Genomic DNA, 21,514 nt, shown 5'->3' with positions numbered 1-21,514 from the left:
GGATCAGAAACTAGGTCACTAGGTCAAATCAAAGAAAAACCTTGTGTATGCGATAGAGGCTGTATTTTTCAATTGATCTTAATGAATTTTCTTCAGAATGATTACCTTGATGAAATCTAGGACAGGTTTGAAAATGGGTCATCTTGGATCAAAAACTAGGTCACTAGGTCAAATCAAAGTAAAACCTTGTGTATGCGATAGAGGCTGTATTTTTCAACTGATCTTCTTGAAATTTTGGCAGAATAATTACTTTGAAGAAATCTAGGCCGAATGCGAAAATGGGTCATCTTGGGTCAAAAACTAGGTCACTAGGTCAAATCAAAGAAAAACCTTGTGTATGCAATAGAGGCTGTATTTTTCAGTTGATCTTCATGAAATTTTGTCAGAATGATTGCCTTGATGAAATCTAGGCCGAATTCGAAATTGGGTCATCTGGGTTCAAAAACTAGGTCACTAGGTCAAATAAAAAAAAAACTTGTGTATGTGATAGAGGCTGTATTTTTCAGTTGATGTTTATGAATTTTGGTCAGATTGATTGCCTTGATGAAAGCTAGGCCAGTTACGAATATGGGTCATCTGGGGTCAAAAACTAGGTCACTTGGTCAAATCAAAGAAAAACCTTGTGTATGCAATAGGGGCTGCATTTTACACCAGATCTTCATGAAATTTGATCAGAGTATTTGTCTGGATGAAATCTAGGTCGAATTTGAATATGGGTCATCTAGGGTCAAAAACTAGGTCACCCGTTCAAATTAAAGAAAAACCTTGTGTACGCAATAGGGGCTGGATATGTATAAATTTAGTCAGAATGATTGCCTTAATAAAATCTAGATCAACTTAGAATATGGGTCATCTGGGGTTAAAAAGTAGGTCACTAGGTCAAATCAAAGAAAAACCTTGTGTATGCGATAGAGACTGTATTGTTTAATTGATCTTGATGAAATTTGGTCAGAATGGTAGCCTTGATGAAGGCGAAGTTCGAAAATGGGTCATCTGGGATCAAAAACTAAGTCGCTAGGACAAATCAAAGAAAAATGTTTTGCATGCGATAAAGGCTGTATTTTTCAATTGGGTTTCATGAAATTTTAGTCAGAATGATTGCCTTGATCAAATCTAGGTCAAGTTTGAATGTAGGTTACCTTGGCTTAAAAACTAGGTCACTAGGTCAAATTGGAGAAAATACTTGTTTACACTTCAAGAGACCACATCTTAGGTCCAATCTTAATGAAAATTGGTCAGAATATTTGTCTCCATGAAATCACTATTGTCAAACATGTTTACACTGTTATGGTGTGTTTCTCAGGTGAGCGACCTAGGGCCATCTTGGCCCTCTTGTCTTTAAAAGAGTCATGAAACCATGTACACACATGTAGTTTATATTCCACATATACTTTATGTTCCTGTGTACACAATACAAACACACTTGTATTTTGACTTGATGATTTTCACATTTTTTCTTATTTCAGCCCTCCACTCACACGTTTTTTTCTGGATTGTAGCGGCTATGTCCATTCAGACAGAAATTTGTCTCTCAGTAGGAACTACATGAAACTCATGAATGAAATATGGCATCGTAAAAGGTTAGTTGGATATAGTGTATGAATGAAATATTGCATTGTAAAAGGTTAGTGAGGTACAGTGTATGAATGAAGTATGGCAGCGTAAAAGGTTAATGAGATACAGTGTATGAATGAAGTTTTGGCAGCATAAAAGGTTAATGAGATACAATGTATGAAATGAAGTTTGACAGTGAAAAGGTTAGTGAGATACAGTGTATGAATGAAGTATGGCAGTGTGAAAGGTTAGTTGGATAAAGTGTATGAATAAAGTATGGCAGCATAAAAAGTTGGTGAGATACAGTGTATGAATGAAGTATGGCAGTGTAAAAGGTTAGTGAGATACAGTGTATGAATAAAGTATGGCAGCATAAAAGGTTGGTGAGATACAGTGTATGAATAAAGTATGGCATCATAAAAGGTTGGTGAGATACAGTGTATGAATGAAGTATGGCAGTGTAAAAGATTAGTGAGATACAGTGTATGAATGAAGTATGGCAGTGTAAAAGGTTAGTGAGATACAGTGTATGAATAAAGTATGGCAGCATAAAAGCTTAATGAGATACAGTGTATGTAATGAAGTTTGGCAGCGTAAAAGGTTAGTGAGATACAGTGTATGAAAGAAGTATGGCAGTGTAAAAGGTTAGTGAGATACAGTGTATGAATAAAGTATGGCAGCATAAAAGCTTAATGAGATACAGTGTATGTAATGAAGTTTGGCAGCGTAAAAGGTTAGTGAGATACAGTGTATGAAAGAAGTATGGCAGTGTAAAACGTTAGTTGGATAAAGTGTATGAATGAAATATGCCTATGTATGAAATGAAGTTTGGCAGCGTAAAAGGTTGGTGAGATACAGTGTATGAATGAAGTATGGCAGCGTAAAAGGTTGGTGAGATACAGTGTATGAATGAAGTATGGCTGTGTAAAAGGTTAGTTAGATATAGTGTATGAATGAAATATGGCATTGTAAAAGGTTAGTGGGTATAGTGTATGAAAGAAATATGGTATGGTAAAAGATTAGTGGGAAATAGTGCATGAATGAAATATGGCATGGTAAAAGGTTACATATAGTGCATGAATGAAATATGGCATTGTAAAATGTTAGTGAGATGTAGTGTCTGAATGAAATATTGCTTCATGAAAAGTTATTAAGATGTAGTAACGTTATTAGTCCTTGGTACTTGTTGTTCCATGAGAAAACCTGTATTAGTGACATGATGTAATTATTGCATAATAAATAGTTTAAAATACTGGAAAATAATTATTTTTCTTATGTTCATGCAAAAACTAGGAACTAGTATATTCAGTTATTCAGTTATTTAAGTCAAATCAGATTTTACCATATTTTTAAAATAAATGCTATTTGTGTTGTCGTGGCAGCCAAAATTCAAAAGCACCCACGCATCATGGGAATACAGAGGTGTCTAGATAAAAGGTCTGTGATGAAGGGAAAATTACATGGTTAGATTGTTTGCATGACGTTCTAAATGTTACGTCTGTAAAATACCTTTGGCGACTTACTTAAAAGCATTGTGAGTCTTGAAATAGTGAAGATAATGTGATCAAATTTTCAGATTTGAAAGATAAAAGTACTGGTATGTTCTTCATGAATCTCAATTTTGATTTTCTGATAAAGGTTTTGTCATGGAATGGCCCAAATGTAATAAGTATCTCTGTAGTAAACATGTATTCCGTATGTGAAGAGAAGAACTAAACTGGTATATTGTCACTCCTGAAATTGATGATTACCCTAGTTAAGTATTTGATATTTTTTATTTACAGACCAAGTTATTTGGTACCCAGTGGTATTGTCAGTGGGATCAAGCTTGTTCACCCGATGTTTCGAGGCTACTCTCAGCAGGTAACACTTCAGCTAATACTCACACATTAAGTCATTATACCCCCATGGGCCTAGGATCATAAACTTTGGTACACATGTGTATCATCAAAAAATTCAGGTCAGGTTTGACTTTGAGGTCAGTAGGTCAAGGTCACAATGACCTGGGACAGTTAAACTGTTTCTGGACGATAACTTGAGAATGCTTGGGACTAGGATCATGAAAGTCGATAGGGAGCTTGGTTATAACCAGCAGATGACACTTATTGATTTTGAGTTCAGTAGGTCAAAGGTCAAGGTCACAGTGACCCGGAACAGTTAAACTGTTTCTGGACGATAACTTGAGAACGCTTGAGCCTAGGATCGCGAAAATTAATAGGGAGGTTGATCATGAGCAGCAGATGACCCCTATTGATTTTGAGGTTCGACTTTGACATTGACTTACTTCTGTGACAAGGCCGTATTGTGGGGTGTATAATTCATCACTCATTTGACAGCTCTAGTTTCTGTTTGTTTGGAGAGCACTATAATTATGTTGTTGTTGTTATCCCCTGTGAAATGAGGAGGAATACAGTTTTTAAATTGTCCATTAGTCTGTTCACCTGTATAGTTTTGTGTCAGTCCATACCTTATAAACCACTTGTTGATCTTCATGAAACTTTGGTCAGATGTTTACTTCATTATTACAAGATACAGAAACTGTGTTCAGTCATGTTGGCCTAGGTTAGGGAGACAGGTTAAGGAAAATATCTCCTACATCTTTTGAATGATTTTCATGAAACTTTGATATGTTGTTCACATCAAGAAAAAATATAAAACTCACTTCCCAGTTATATTATGTCAAGGTTTGAGCCTAGGAGACTGTATCAGATTTATATCTCTGCAATCCATAGAATACTTTTCCTGAAATATTTGTATCATTATCAAATTGGGCCAAGGTTACAGTTCTAGATCTAACAGCAAGCCCCTATATTTCTTGTAATCGCTTGCAAGACTCATTCCAGCTGGATTAACCTTTACAGAGAAAGAGAGGAGGCATTTTTCACTAAACAGTTGTGCCAAAGGATACTACAATCATTTTCTTGTTGGGTTTGATCCCACTACCCTACCATCAAGAGGTTAGCTCACTACCATCAAGCCACTGGGCTTAACAGCAGCTCTTAACTTAAGAAAGAATCAATCATACATGTATTTCCTACAACCTAAAATGCTGCACTGATAAAAAACACAATTGAACTAATGATATCATTTCATTGAAGTTGCTTGCATGTTTCAGCTCTCAGTTAAATTCAGGTAAAAAGCTATGTTAAGCCTACAGGCTTTGAAGTTAATAATACTATTCACAAACAAATTGTTTATATGATTTTGAAACACTTTTACAGTTATATCTAACTGTATTGCAGGATACTCAAGAATTTCTGAGATGTTTCATGGACCAGCTTCATGAAGAGTGTAAGCAACCAATCATAGAGGAGGCTGATGACAGGGAGGAGGAGACTGATATTCATGAGGAACACCACAGCTCTAGTGTGATTGGCCGGCATGATCGACAGTTGTCAATGGATACGAGCAGTACCAGCAGCCAGTCAGATGGAGATTATGAAACATGTGATTCTGCAATAGGAAGTGAGCGTGAAACCAATAATTCAAGTGATGAAAACAGTGATATAAGCAACTTTTCAAAAATGACGTTATCTACAAGGCAAATGAGATCAAAGAATTCCTTCAGTAAGTCAGAGGATACAGCTGATGTCTTGAATAGACCAAGCTATCTTAAAGATAAAAAAGACAGTTTAAATATGTCCAAAAAAGTTGGGGACAATACAAGCACATGTTCTGATGATCAGAGAAGTGATTCTGGAGATTACGTGGATGCTGAAGTTGAACCATTACGATCACGTCGCCGTGGCAACAGGACAACATCGGGTTCCACAGACCGGGAACAGACAAGCACCTACAACAAACATCAGCAAGGGAAATTTAATCAATCTGTTGGAACAAGTAAGTGAGAACAGAGTTATTAGAATACCAATCCTATTGTCTTAGTTCTGTACAAGAAATAATAGGTACCAGTGCCTCAATGTATCTAATAGCTGCTTTAATTTTTATGTACATATAGCAGACTCTGTTTGATTGAGTCTGTTTATGGGGAGGTAATGAAATATGAACAAACTGCATTCTATTTTATAATTTATTATGAGGTAGAATAACTGTAGGGTCATTTGAATGCGAAATAACGACTTGTTCTAGTTAAGTTGTTATTGTATTAACTTTGTTCTACTACTGAGGAACCAGTTGTTTCTTTGCTGTGATAGACTTGTGACTGCTGTCTTCCGGATTATGTTTATTAGTAGAATACAGAAGTGCTTGAACCTCTAGAGTCAGAGAGCATCCTATTATACCCAGGGCCTGTGACAGTGTGTTCATCTGTGTTAAAGTCTGAAATATAGATATAGATTTTTAAAGGCTAAATATTCTTTTTGATCTGCCAATAATAGATACGTTTTAATGAAACTTTGCATGAATGTGCATCCTAGAGTTACACACAGCTCAGCAAAATTTCATCTCAGTGTGTAGATTTGCTTGAAACAGAGTTATAACAAATTGACTATTTGCTGAGTTTAAGTGTCAGACTTTAAAATTGATGAATAATGACCATGGACTCTGACTAGATACCATTAAGTTAAACAGCGGTATTTCCCAATGAGAAATTTTTGTAACCTAACATTAATGATTATGTGTTATAAATTAACAGGCTCGAAGAAAACAGTTCAGTACCAGAGTGTGATATCAGATATATTTGATGGCAAGCTGAGTAGTTCTGTACAATGTCTCACTTGTGAAAGGGTATGTACCTTCTCCAGTTGGTTTATTCAAAGGAAAATCATGTTCTTTACCCCAAACAGTTGACTCCAGGTAAAATCCAAAGCAGATGGTTACTGCTTTCTCTTCAGCAGAAACTGTTTACTTTTTAGCTCATCTCAGATCACAGTTATTGTGATCGCTCAATGTCCGGCATCTGTCGTCTGTAAACATTTAGCTTGTGTATGCGATAGAGGCTGTATTTTTCAACTGATCTTCATGAAATTTTGTCAGAATGATTGCCTTGATAAAGTCTAGGCCAAGTTCGAAAATGGGTCATCTGGGGTCACACATAGGTCACTAGGTCGAACCAAAGAAAAACCTTGTGTATGCGATAGAGGCTGTATTTTTCGATTGATCTTCATGAATTTTGGTCAGAATGATTGCCTTGATGAAATCTAGGTCAAGTTCGAATATGGGTCATCTGGGTTTAGAAACTAGGTCACTAGGTCAAATCAAAGAAAAACCTTGTGTATGCGATAGAGTCTGTATTTTTCAATTGATCTTCATGAAATTTGGTCAGAATGAAAGCCTTGATGAAAATAAGGTCAAGTTTGAATATGGGTCATCTGGGGTCAAAAACTAGGTCACTAGGACAAATCAAAGAAAAATGTTTCGTATGCGATAGAGGCTGTATTTTTCAATTGAGGTTCATGAAATTTGGTCAGAATGATTGCCTTGATCAAATCTAGGTCAAGTTCAAATGAAGGTCATCTTGGCTCAAAAACTAGGTCACTAGGTCAAATTGAAGAAAATACTTGTTTACACTTAAGAGACCACATTTTTGGTCCAATCTTAATGAAAATTGGTCAGAATATTTGTTTCCATGAAATCACTAGGTCAATCATGTTTACACTGTTATGGTGTGTTTCTCAGGTGAGCGATATAGGGCCATCTTGGCCCTCTTGTTTTCTAGTGGTTTATTGGTAAATTTGAAAAAAAAACATTGTAAAAGTAACTTAAAAGTAAAAATCTTAAACCTGACAGTTCAGCACTTGGTCATTAACATAAACAGCTATGTAATTTGATATTTTTTGTCCACAACATAATATCAACTTGTATACTTCAAGAAGTTGGGAACAACAACAACTTTGGCTCTTATGATTTTACCACAGATTAAACAAGAGCTGTCGGAGGACAGCAACGCTCGACTATTCAACAGCCTTGTCGATTGAATGAATACGAAAGTCGAAAAAGGGACATAATTTAGTAAAAAAGTAAAATAGGGTTATGGAACCTACATAGTGCTTATCAGCTCATGACAGTGAACAAGTGTGTGAAGTTTCAATCCATTCCCATTAGTGGGTACTAAGATACCAGCTTACATAATAGGAATTTAACCAAAAACTCCTAAGTCGAAAAAGGAGCATAATTTTGAAAAATGCGAAGTTGAGTTATTGACCCTTTGCATTGCATGTCACTGTCATATCATGACAGTGAACAAGTGTGTGCAATTTCAATCCTTTCCTATTAGTGGATACTGAGATACCAGCTTACATACAAAAACTTAACCAAAAATTTCTATTTTGAAAAAGGGGCATAATTTTGAAAAAAAGCAAAATAAAGTTATGGGACCTGCTTTGTGCATGTCAGATCATGACAGTGAACAAGTGTGTGAAGTTTCAATCCATTCCAATTAGTGAGTACTGAGGTACCAGCTTACATACAAAACCTTAACCAAAAAATTCTAAGTAGAAAAAGGGGCATAATTTTGTAAAAAAGCAAAATAGAGTTATGGAACCTGTGCAGTGTAAGTCAGTTTATCACAGTAAATAAGTGGGTGAAGTTTCAGTCCATTCCCACATGTGGTTACTGAGATACCAGCTTACATACAAAACCTTAACCAAAAATTTCTAAGTCGAAAAAGGGGCATAATTTTGTAAAAAAGCATAATAGAGTTATGGAACCTGTGCAGTGTAGGTCAGTTTATCACAGTGAATAAGTGTGTGAAGTTTCAATCCATTCCCACAAGTGGTTGCTGAGATACCAGCTTACATACAAAAACTTAACCAAATCGGGACACGGACGCGGACGCATGGGCGAGTCCAATAGCTCTACTATTCTATGAATAGTCGAGCTAAAAATTAGATATACAATTTATATAAAGCTCTAGTTAAAGGACATAGAATGATAGAAGTAAGCTAGTAAGAGATAATTCTTCATTCATTATCTGGTCTGATTCTTACTACTGTAAAAGCAGAAATTTTCGCGAGGGTTTAATTTTTGCTATATTCGCAAGGCCCTACATTCCGCGAAAATTAATCCTCACGTAAATATTCACCATTAGTATAATTCAAATTAAAGTAGGATACCATTTTTACAATTTCGCGAATATTAAACTTGCGAACGTACTCAAAATTTCAAATTCATGAAATGTTGACCCAGCGAAATTATGTGCTTTTACATTATTTAATGAATTGACAGGTATCTACAACAAAGGAGACTTTTCAAGACCTGTCATTACCTATACCATCGAAGGACCATGTACATATGTTGCACTCCTCAAGTCATAACACTGGACAGAAAGGTGGAGCTTGTAGCGAGGTCCATCAAGGTTGGTTACAGTGGATGATGGGCTGGATGAGGAGGTAAATTTGACAAAATTTAACTTGGGGTGTTGAGTTCTTCGTGTGAGGAAGCCATCCTTCTGGCTTACGGAGGGTCGATCATTCTACCCAGGTGCCCATTGGTGATGAAATAATGCCCCGGGCACCTGGGGTCTTCCTCAGTAATCAAAGCTAGAAAGTCTCCCAATGACCTATAATTGTGTAGTTGCGATGTTAAACACAACAGATCAAATAGACAAAATTTAGTTTTTAGCGAGGTGGGTATGGCTTGGCTCATACTTTTTAGAGCAGATGAAAAGATAAGCAAGATAGAAATTGGGAGAGCTTGTAATAATGTTCATCTAGTCTAAGTTTGGGTAAAGTTCGAATCTGGGTCACGTGGGGTCAAAAACTAGGTCACCCGGTCAAATCAAAGGAAAAGCTTGTTAGCACTCTAGAGGCCACAGTTATAACCCAATCTTTTTGAAAAAATGGTCAGAATGTTTGTATAGATGATCTCTAGGTCAAGTTTGAAACTGGGTCATGTGGGGTCCAAAACTAGGTCAGTAGGCCAGATCAAAGGAAAATCTTGTTAACATTCTAGAGTCAACAGTTTAAGTTTGAAACTCATGAGAATCGGTCAGAATATATGTCTTGATGACCTCTAGATCAAGTTCGAATCTGGATCGTATAGGGTCAAAAACTAGGTCACCCGGTCAGATCAAAGGAAAATCTTGTTAACACTGTAGAGTCCACGGTTTAAGTTTGAAACCCATGAGAATTGGTCAGAATGTTTGTCTTGATTATCTCTAGGTCAAGTTTATATATGGGCCATGTGGTGTCAAAAACTAGGTCAACCGGTCAAATGAAAGGAAAAACTTGTTAACACTGTAGAGGCCACAGTTGTGACCCAGTCTTTTTGAAACTTGGTCAGAATGTTTATATAGATGATCTCTAGGTCAGGTTTGAAACTGGGTCATGTGGGGTCAAAAACTAGGTCAGAAGGCCAGATCAACTCTGGTGATCTTGTATAAGAATTATGGTCCTTTTTGTACATGTACTTAGAAAAAAAATGGAATTTTTGTTAAGATCCAATTTACTTAAATACTATAAGACAATAAGTGCTATAGCTTTGAAATTTTGTACATTTGTTATTTTCGTTAGATTAATTTGTAGATCAAGAAATATTACTCTTCTGCATTATGTCAGAATTTTGGCCCTTTTTATCGTAGAAAATTGGTATTTGTTGTTGTTTACTCTTTTGCTTATTTCTACTTTACTTGAGTACTGAGCTTTGAAACTTTATACTGTACGTGTTTTATCATCAGAAGATGAATAAGAAGGCCAAGTACCGTAACTCCTTTTACTGATTGTCTTACATCAAGTTCTTACAGATGAGCGTTGGCACCCACAGACAGTGTTCTTGTTTCTTCCATTATCTGCCTCTATTACATTGTCACTTCATTTCTCTAGAGATAGAACTTTTGCTTAGGGTTCTTTTGCGGTTGCCTTAAATTTTGTATTTTTGCTATTTATTTATATTAAGTGGTTGAGGGTTTAGTTTAATTGAGAGGAAAATCTTCTTGAAAATACATTGTGATTGTTAATGCAAGGGTACAGAAGTTTTGTTTTTTTTATATCTAACAGCAGTAATGATAAATGAGACATATGACGTTCTTGTTGTTTATTGTATCAGTATTTCCGTGGAGGTTTGGTAATACAGTTGAATTTATAGTTTGGTTCTTATCACCTTGTGTTTATTGTTATGGTTATTCTATTTTAAGCCTGTTTGCAGTAAACTTCACTTATTACAAACATAGTTATACTGAATTTCCAGTTTTAAGGAACAATTTCAAATACTGTACAGTATCCTTATTTTTGCCTTTCTTTATTTCTATGTAAAGTAAAATGGTTACAGTAAACACAGTTATAGCAAATTATTGGATATAAAGTCATGTCCAAATCTTAAAAAAACACTCATCAGGTGTAGCGAACCAAAAAAAAAAATCATAATAAGAAATTCTATATAAGTATTTTTTGTTGAGCATCATGTTTCTGATGTGATGTGCAATAGATCTATTTAACAGAATTGTTTGCTTAAACCTACAACCAAAACAGTGCTATAAGTGCAATTTATTGTTCTATATGCACATACAGAAATTTTTATTTACACATGGTTATATCATTATATGAATCTGTTACTGTTTATAACGAATTTTTTGGCTCTACATTTATGATAAACTGCAGATATAAGTAACATATTTTGCTGGTCCAGAGGAGTTCACTATAGCCGGTGTTTACTGTACATGTATTATACCTTTCCTCCTTGTAAAACATATCCAGTATTTAGCCAACCACCAGATTAGCCGCTTATCTCCTCCCATGAATATAACATACATACACGTCAAAAATTTCATTTTAGACCCAATAAAGAAGGGATGGGGTCTGGCATTTTCCATCCATACATAATGCAATTCTTGTGCTTTGAACTCCCCAGTTTCTCAGGTTATCATACATGATGTGTAGATGTTTCAAGGAATCATGTTCTGATTTATGGCTCTCAGTTCATTTGTAATAAAGCCTTTATGAGGCTATCTTTTTGTGTTTGATTAGTTTCTTGTATTAACTTTCTACTAAATTCATTGTAGCAGGATTGTGATGAAAGCCTATTTAAATCACTCTTGAGTCTGCTTCCTTGAAAAACCAATTCTGATGTCAGTTGAGAAGGTGTGTTTGTGTTCCCATTGGGGTTCGAACCCATGACCATAGGGTATAGCGGGCCACACCTATTGTTTCTCATTTTCATTATTTTGTTAAAATGTTTTGACATAGGTTATATATACATGTATAACAGACTTTATTTTATTAGGCTTTAGTACTATATATATATATATATATATATATATATATATATATTATTTTACTGTATCACTTACTCACTATGCTCTTTTTAAATAAAACTGTAAAGGCCAGGGACTTAGTATTGTGTAAAAAAAGTGGTGCAATATACAAATTAGAAAGCAATCCAGATATAGCAGTTACAAATGAATTTTTTATTTGTGCTCTATTGACAAGTCTTAATAAATTATGATGCCCTGTATCGTACATACTGAAATTTGTTATTTATAATTTTGCAGCTGGTTTCTGGGACCTGTTATAACACTACAAGATTGTTTGGCTGCATTTTTCTCTGCAGACGAGCTAAAGGGAGATAACATGTACAGCTGTGAAAAATGTAAAAAGTATGTACACAGCTTCAGTTCTGATTTGTTTATTTTTCATTTTAGCGTGCCTCTTACATTTTCTGTATTTTTCTTTCAATAAAAGCTAACTTAGTTTACTGATTTGGTGCTATGAGATGGGAGTAACAACTTTGTTGCATTTTTTCATCTTGTTTGTTTTACAGGTTGAGGAACGGATTGAAATATTCCAAAGTTTTGCAGTTACCAGAGGTAAGATTTTTGTACTTGATTCAGTGTAAGAAAGTCACTACAAGCATATATAAACTGTATTTTTTATCTGATGTTTAGTCTTCATAGCTAAATATATGTCTTTGGCAGATTAGATTCTTGTGTGGCAGTTGCACTTGCCTGTCTGCTGTTTGCAATGTTTTCCTCAGTCTGTTAGACATGCCAAATGCAACATGCATTCCTTTGCAACATTATTAAGAAAAAAAAAAAATCTCTCAAAGTACAACATGTTCTATTATTATTTCTCAAAATATTGCATTGTAAGCTACTACCATTTAGTGGCAGATAACTGAATCTTCAGTACAGCAGTGATGTGACATGAACTGCTATGAATTCACCTGAAACATACTGACATAGCAACAGAAATAGAAATAGAAAATGGAAGTTGAAACAGGGAGCATTGGTCTAGTGGTTAAGGTGTCAGCCGCTCAACCAGGGGGTTGTGGGTTCAAGCCCCACTGGGGTCATGACCATGCTCTCATATGACACCAGTTCTGGTTTTTCCAGGAAGCAGACTCGAGAGTGATTCAAATCAGCTTGAAGCTTTCATCACAGTCGAGCTAAAATAAATTTGTATAAACTAAGGGAATTTTTTACTTTTGTCTTTGTTACAGATATTATGTATACACCTGAAGAGATTTCGACATGAATTTTACTCATCAAAGATCAGCACCTACGTGTCATTTCCTCTTACAAATCTTGACATGAAACCATATCTACACAAAGGTAAAATACCATCAAACCTCCATAGTCTTTTCTACATGTAACAGGACATGACAAACAGTTGTTTGAAATATTGATTGGCTAATTATTGGCTATTATTTTCCTATGTCATATCAGTATATGATTTTATGGGATTCTTATAGATATGAAATCCACAACTTCATGCCCCATGAAATCTTGTGCAAACGAAAAACAGTTGTAACTAGGTACAATGGAACCTGTCTAATCCGAACATGCTCGGACCAGAAAAAAAGTTTGGATTAGAGGGGTTTTCGGATTAGAAAGGTTTCTATTTCAGAATGATAAGTTAGGCTATTTGTTATACACAATGTATAGATTTATCTTTTTGTGAAAAGACAAATAAAAAATAATAAGCATAATTTAGATAACTTTAGTGTTATGTAAATTTCGTGTTAATTTAACTTCGCAAGATCACTTGTAAACATTTTTTCACCACTCCTACATTCCTAGAAGGTAGCTAAAAGGAGTATATATTTACTTGTCTGGTTATTGTAACGATCCGATTTAGTACCCCATTTAGTGAATCAATTTGCTGCTTTAATGAACAAATTCTACAAAAATTTGTGAGGAAGATACAGATTAATAAGGTTCTATTACATTGACAGTACTTATTGCACATATGTCTATTCTTATTTATTTCTGTACAAACAAACTACTTAGACTTGTTTCTTTCAAACCTGTGCTAACTGCACGCTTCTGCAAAGCAAAAATCTGACATGACTTTTGATTACCAGTGTTAGGGCCTATTGTCAACACCTTTATAAAGAGTAATAGTTAAGATTGTTTGTTAACAGACTCAAAAATGACAGAAGTGAGCAATATTTATATCAGAGACACTGACTAATGTTTGGATTAGAAGGGTAGATTTTAATGTAATTAGATATACAATTCTCAAAAGTTTGTTCGGTTTTCGAGGTAGAGAGGTTTCGGATTACAAGGGTATTTTTACCCCAAAAAAATGAATACCGGTAAGAAAAAATATGACCAAATAATTCTTTCAGTTTAGAGAGGTTTTCGGATTAGAGGGGTTCGGATTAGGAAGGTTCCACTGTATCTTGAACCTGCTTATCTCAGAAGTCCAACTGTCCCCAAGAAATTCCCAAGTTCCATTTCCAAAATCATGCATATCATTTTTAACTCAAATTTCAGATATCTCAAAGTAAACTGCTTGGTCCCTTGGAATTGGAGTTACCAAGTGTACATGAATTCACAGTACATGATCAAACATGTACTTATAGTTTGTTTGATATCTATATATATTGCTCTTCATAAATTTTCAGATTAATTGATTTCAGTTACAACATACGAGTGTACAACCTAAAATGATTATCTTATTTCAGACCACAGCAGTAATGTAACAGCGTATGATCTTGTAGCAGTTATATGTCATCATGGTACTGCAGGGGGTAAGCTGTTTCATATAACCCACTTCTGATTCTGATTTTATTGCTGCTACATGTCTTGCCATCATTAATGTAAAGCTATGTCTCTAAAACTAATGACAAGTAAATAGTTACATTGGTCCAGTATTTACACTGATAAACATGCGTAACCTATGTGTTCACAATGTTTGATGAACTCACTTTTTTTTTACTTCATGTGAAGGTGGAGCATTTCTTATGTCAGTGCTTGATCAAGTAAGATTGCTTACATCGCAACATACGAGATACATTCATTTTATGAGATGTTACTTTATATGAAAACGTGTGCTGTGATAGGATATGTAACGTAGGATTGTATCATAGCTAGGTGTTTTTTCTTAACAAGTTTGGTGCAGGTAATTTGTATACACTGAGTACAGGGTGCAGTAACTAAAAGTGTGCAGGTATTTAATACCCGGACGCCAGTTACCACACTGTTGGATAAGAAAGTATGCCAGCGTGTCTGAAACAATAGACAGCAAAGTGTATTTTATTGATTTTCTGCTCTAGCATTGGTTTATTTTACCTGGGCTTTACATATTTGTAAAGCAAGGATTTTAAGTACTCACTGAACTGCTGTATATGGCAATGTGGAACACCTACAACTACCATATATGGATGGCTATGATACAAAACAGAAAGAACATTAAAAATCTCGGGTAAACGATTTATACTCCGGGGCTACGCACCCTCGTACAAATCGTTTACCCTCGAGTTTCAGTGCTCTTTCTATTACTAAAACAGCTGCTGTTGATGTTTTCATGTTTCAGAGATGAAACTTCAAACTATGCAACGGAGGATCAGTTAAACAATATAGAAATAAAGTAGAAAAAAAACAACTTTGAACATAAGAAATAAACCACCCAAAATTTTCGATGATTTTTATTAGTTTTCCAAGAACTCTCTGTTTTAACTATCAAATAAAAAAGTAATATTTAATGATTTGTGGAAACCACTGCTACAGTTCTTCTAAGTTCTATGGGTACAGATTATATTTCCATATACTTAAAATCATGAAGGAAAAAGCTGTTATTATGCGACATTTTTCAGGTGGTCATTACACGGCATATTGTCAGAACGTATTCACAGAGCAATGGTACGAGTTTGATGACCAGTATGTAACAGAGGTAGATGTCAGTCAGGTGATCAACTGCGAGGCATATGTCCTGTTTTACAGGTAACTGTCTCATACTATTACTTAAGATTAGTGTTAAGTGCTTTAGCATATATATGGTGGTTTCAGCCTAAAATTAGGGCATGAATTAGTGTATTTTTATGCCCCCGAAGGGAGGCATATTAGTTTTCAACTGTCCGTCCGTTAGTTAGTTCGTTCGTTCGCCACAACGTTAACTTTTTGCATGAAGGCACTTTACTCGTGAACCACTGCACCCAGGACCTTCAAACTTCACATGCTGATAGTACTTGTTGAGTACACCCCCCTACTGACTTTGGGGTCACCAGGTCAAAGGTCAAGGTCACAGGGGCCAACGTTAACTTTTTGCATGAGGGCCTTTTACTTATGAACCACTGCACCCAGGACCTTCAACTTCATATGCTGATAGTACTTATTGAATACACCACCCCTACTGACTTTGGGGTCACCAGGTCAAAAGTCAAGGTCACAGGGGCCAACGTTTACTTTTTGCATGAAGGCACTTTACTCACAAACCTCTGCACCCAGGACCTTCAAACTTCACATGCTGATAGTACTTATTGAGTACACCACCCCTACTGACTTTGGGGTCACCAGGTCAAAGGTCAAGGTCACAGGGGCCAACGTTAACCTTTTGCATGAAGGCACTTTACTCGCGAACCACTGCACCCAGGACCTTCAAACTTCACATACTGATAGTACTTATTGAGTACACCACTCCTACTGACTTTGGGGTCACCAGGTCAAAGGTCAAGGTCACAGGGGCCTACGTTAACTTTTTGCATGAAGGCACTTTACTCGCGAACCACTTCACCCAGGACCTTCAAACTTTACGTGCTGATAGTACTTATTGAGTACACCAACCCTACTGACTTTGGGATCACCAGGTCAAAGGTCAAGGTCAAAGGGGCCAACATTAACTTTTTGCATGAAGGCACTTTACATGCAAACCACTTAACCCAGGACCTTCAAACTTCACATGCTGATAGTACTTATTGAGTACACCACCCCTACTGACTTTGGGGTCACCAGGTCAAAGGTCAAGGTGCTGCGGGGGCATTTGTCACCATTAGTGACAGCTCTTGTTTAAGATTTAAAAATAACATCAATGGGAATGTGTTTCTTCGTTGTTATTCAAATGTCATAGATTGATGAAACTTCGAAATTTACAGAAAAATAGTTTTTCATGAATAATAATGATTTCAGTATATTGGTTTAAGGCTCACATTGAAAACTTTTTGAGACAGCTAATATTTTTATTAGCTCACCTGGGCAATGCTCAGGGTGAGCTATTGTGATCACGCTGTGTCCGTCGTGCATCCGTCCATTGTCAACAATTGTTTGAAAGACATCTCCAAAACTACTGAATGGATTTTGTTGAAACTTTGCATGGGTGTTCCTTGTTCCAACGACATCTCCTTCTAAACCGATGGTCCGATTTTAAAATAATTTCATACAAATGGTCCTTATGTCACCCTCTACCAAGATTGTTCAAATTATACGAATTCGTCAAAAAAGATGGCCACCAGGGGGCGTGGTCACTTTTCCCTATACGTATATAGTGGAAATTTAAAAAATCTTCTTTTGTGAAACTGCTGGGCCGATTTTAAAATAATTTTACATAAATGGTCCTTGTGTGACCCTCTACCAAGATTGTTCAAATTATTTTGATTCGTCAAAAAACATGGCCACCTCTGGGCATGGTCACTTTCCCTATATGTATATAGTGGAAACTTTAAAAATCTTCTCGTGTGAAACTGCTAGCTCGATTTTAAAATATTTTTACACAGATGGTTCTTGTATGACCTTCTACAAATGTTGCTCAAATTTTTCTGTTTCGTCAAAAAACATGGCCGCCAGGGGTGCGTGGTCACTTTTCACTGTATGTATATAGTGGAAATTAAAAAAAATCTTGTGTGAAACTGCTAGCCAGATATTGAAATAATTTTACACAAATAGTCCTTGTGTGACCCTCTACCAAGATTGTTCAAATTATTTTGATTTGTCAAAAAACATGGCCACCTCTGGGCGTGGTCACTTTCCCTATATGTATATAGTGGAAACTTTAAAAATCTTCTCGTGTGAAACTGCTAGCTCGATTTTAAAATATTTTTACACAGATGGTTCTTGTATGACCTTCTACAAATGTTGCTCAAATTTTTCTGTTTCGTCAAAAAACATGGCCGCCAGGGGGGGGGGGGGGGGGCATGGTCACGTTTCACTGTATGTATATAGTGGAAATTAAAAAAAAATCTTCTTGTGTGAAACTGCTAGCCAGATTTTAAAATAATTTCACACAAATGGTACTTTTGTGAACCTCTACCAAAATTGTTCAAATTATTTTGATTTGTCAAAAAACATGGCCGCCAGAGGGCGTGGTCACTTTTCCCTATATGTATATAGTGGAAACTTTAAAAACCTTCTTTTGTGAAACTGCTAGCCCGATTTTGAAATAATTTTACACAAATGGTTCTTGTGTGACCTTCTACAAATATTGTTCAAATTTTTCTGATTCGTCAAAAAACATGGCCGCCAGAGGGCGTTGGTCACTTTTCATCAAAAATTTCTTTAAACAATATCTCCTCCAAAACCACGGAATGGATTTTGATGAAACTTTACACAAATGATCTCTTGGTAGCCCTCTTTCAAAGTTGTTCAAATAGTTCCGGTTCATTGAACATATGGGTCTTTTTGGTTAAAAATAGGTTTTTAGCTATCAGACTTTAAAAATCCTTTTCTCTAGAGCTTTGATATTTGGCATTTGATATAAGGGTTTGACTATCTATCATACTTGTCCAAATTATTACTTTAAGGTAAAAAAATGGCCACGCCCTTGTGTCTGACATGTACTTACTATAGGTCTTTTTTTATATAAGAAACTTTGAAAATCTTCTTCTCTGAATCAATAATGGCTAGGGCCTTTATATTTGGCATGTGATATCAGATTTGTAATTTCTGCCGTAATTATTCAAATTATTGCCCTAGGTTCAAAAATGTGTGTGAAATGTATATAATATAAGCTAACATAGAAGAAACCTAACTCTGTACTACTACAAACACACTTGAAACCTTGTACACAGGTGAGCGCTTTAGGGTCAATGACCCTCTTGTATAAGTACAGTAAAGTTCTGCAGTTAAAACCACTTAGGAGACTGGCAAAATGTGGACATATTAAAGAGTCACTCTTATTATCCGGACCCTAATTAGTTTTTTTATTCATACATGGAAAAATGTAGGTGGTTTCTTCTCACAGAAATAATTAGTTAAATGTATGCACATGATTCAGTTGAATCACAAAATTATGACCATTACAAAATTGTCAACAGAGAATGCAGTAAAACATTGCATAAATATGTTTCTCTGCGTTTATCTTTCAGAAAGAATTTTATCAAAATTTGATGTTAACCCTGAAAGATTCAGAGAAGCATTTAATCTATAAGTTTCATATCTGCTTTATATCCCAAATAATTTAGAACCTGACATCAGATAATTTGGGTCCACATTTCCTCATTATGTAAAATCAATAATTGCACATGAACTTATTAGTCAAATTGAGCTAATATCACTGCAAAAAAGTGGTGGTAATACGTCATAGTGGACTGGTCTTATTTTCGGACCTTGCAGCATTGAAATACTAGGTTCTTTCAAGAACTGGCACTCATATCTTATGATGGGCTGTGAAGCAGAACTTTACTGTAAACTTGTGAACCATTACATCTTTCAACTTTAGCTTCATAGAATTATAACCCAAGTTTAATATACATCTGTAAATGTATGAATACTTGAGATGTTATATTGTAGGAAACAGAATGACCATATGAACAGTTTGAGACAGGAGGCCATGGAGCTGATGAGTAAAGGAGAGGTAACTTATACTTCTTACTTGATTCCAGATAGGTGGATGTTGTCTTATATCGGAATATTTTGTAGCGACTTGTTCTTGTCATATGTATTTTCTACAAGGGAAGTTGTTAAAGAATGATTTTGATTTTAATCGGAGTAGGTGTAGAAAGTCCATGTTTACATCATTTTAAAGGTGACTGCTCCAGATATATGCCATTTTCTTCTGAATTTAGACAGCACTGTCAAGGATAATTGTAAATAAAGAAGTTAAGGTGCTTCAGTAAGTTTAAGGCAGCATGTATTTACAAAGCAGCTTGTGTAATCCATAAAACAGTGACCCCATTATTGATATACATAAAATATGATGAAAATCATGCAAGTACAATGTATTTCAACCTCAATTAGTTGCTTTTTCACCAAATACTGTTCTAATATTATTTGTTATCTTCAAATCTTCAGTTATTCTAGATAAAGTCTGAAACCATGTTTTATATTAAAGATATCTGTATATTTACTTTCAGCCAAGTTTAATGCATTTCTTCGTATCGAAGCAGTGGATCAACAGGTTCAACACTTTTGCAGAGCCGGGACCAATTACTAACCAAGATTTCTTATGTCCTCATGGAGGTTAGTACATAGAGAGTATTAGGTTACTGTCTTTCTTAAGTTTATCCTTCAGGTTGGAGCAAAGTTTATCCACCCCAAGCCTCTGTTTATCCTGCAGTCAGTAAAATCTGTGTATAACATATATTTGTTTAAAAAATGTTTTTCAATACAAAAATAATCCACACAGATATTTACTCAAATGTAAATTCCTACGCCCTTGCTTGATTCAGTTGTAACTGCCATAATAAACAAACAGACAAAAATACACTTGCTCTGGTTTTGATTGATCAAATATGATGAGGGTGCATTACATGATTGAGAAATTACAAAATAAAAATGTCTGTGAACTAATCAATTTGGCAAAAGATTTAATACAGTGCATCATATGGAAAACACAAGTTATTAATAAATTCTATTATATATACTATATGAAGTCGACCGTTCTTTTTGGACTAATTTTTGGACCCACAGTGTCAGATTCTAATGAACAAATGTAATTCTCATTTATGTTATGTTATTTTTATCACTTGAAATCCAGTTAACATCTATGAATTCATATCCACAGGAAATACCCGCATCACTCTGTTTTACATTTTTTTTTCAATCTCTTTAATATAATTGATGAAAACTTCACAAGGTGGTAACTTAGTGGTAGTATAATGTATTTATGATTGGTATGGGAGTTGTACAAGTGGTATGTAATTAACATGTTTGATATTACAGGAGTGCCACCCAGCAAGGTAGAATACATCGGGGACCTGGTAGAACCACTTACACAGTCAATGTGGGAATTCCTTCACCAGAGGTAAAACTAGTTGTCACCACTTGTGTCAGTTTTTTATGCCCCCGAAGGGAGGCATATAGTTTTTGAACCGTCTGTCGGTCTGTCAGTCTGTCCGCAATTTTTCGTGTCCGGTCCATATCTTTGTCATCGATGGATGGATTTTCAAATAACTTGGCATAAATGTGTACCACAGTAAGACAACGTGTCGCGCGCAAGACCCAGGTCCGTAGCTCAAAGGTCAAGGTCACACTTAGACATTAAAGGATAGTGCATTGATGGGTGTGTCCGGTCCATATCTTTGTCATCGATGGATGAATTTTCAAATAACTTGGCATGAATGTGTACCACAGTAAGACGACATGTCGCGCGCAAGACCCAGGTCCGAAGCTCAAAGGTCAAGGTCACACTTAGACATTAAAGTCGGTCTGTCAGTCTGTCCGCAATTTCCGTGTCCGGTCCATATCTTTGTCATCGATGGATGGATTTTCAAATAACTTGGCATGAATGTGTACCATAGTAAGACGACGTGTCGCGCGCAAGACCCAGGTCCGTAGCTCAAAGGTCAAGGTCACACTTAGACATTAAAGGATAGTGCATTGATGGGCGTGTCCAGTCCATATCTTTGTCATCGATGGATGAATTTTCAAATAACTTGGCATGAATGTGTACCACAGTAAGACGACATGTCGCGC

At 35.7% G+C, this 21,514-nt stretch overlaps 1 protein-coding gene across 1 annotated transcript in view; it reads left to right on the top strand.

Moving 5' to 3' along the window:
• Positions 1-21,514, top strand: part of LOC123559189 (ubiquitin carboxyl-terminal hydrolase 20-like) — a 72,275-nt gene that overhangs the window by 26,544 nt on the left and 24,217 nt on the right. The window contains exons 6-18 of the mRNA XM_053524416.1: positions 1,467-1,580; positions 3,339-3,417; positions 4,797-5,394; positions 6,149-6,240; positions 8,680-8,843; positions 11,939-12,043; positions 12,208-12,253; positions 12,886-12,997; positions 14,356-14,421; positions 15,487-15,613; positions 19,391-19,454; positions 19,954-20,059; positions 20,762-20,843. Of these exons, the coding sequence (XP_053380391.1) occupies positions 1,467-1,580; positions 3,339-3,417; positions 4,797-5,394; positions 6,149-6,240; positions 8,680-8,843; positions 11,939-12,043; positions 12,208-12,253; positions 12,886-12,997; positions 14,356-14,421; positions 15,487-15,613; positions 19,391-19,454; positions 19,954-20,059; positions 20,762-20,843 (1,755 nt within the window). The remainder of the gene's footprint in view (positions 1-1,466; positions 1,581-3,338; positions 3,418-4,796; positions 5,395-6,148; positions 6,241-8,679; positions 8,844-11,938; positions 12,044-12,207; positions 12,254-12,885; positions 12,998-14,355; positions 14,422-15,486; positions 15,614-19,390; positions 19,455-19,953; positions 20,060-20,761; positions 20,844-21,514) is intronic.

The sequence above is a fragment of the Mercenaria mercenaria genome, chromosome 15, assembly GCF_021730395.1.
Source record: "Mercenaria mercenaria strain notata chromosome 15, MADL_Memer_1, whole genome shotgun sequence".
Classification (NCBI taxonomy): Eukaryota; Metazoa; Mollusca; class Bivalvia; order Venerida; family Veneridae; genus Mercenaria; species Mercenaria mercenaria.
Note: the sequence above shows the minus strand (reverse complement) of the source record. Positions and strands in the feature narration are given on the sequence as shown.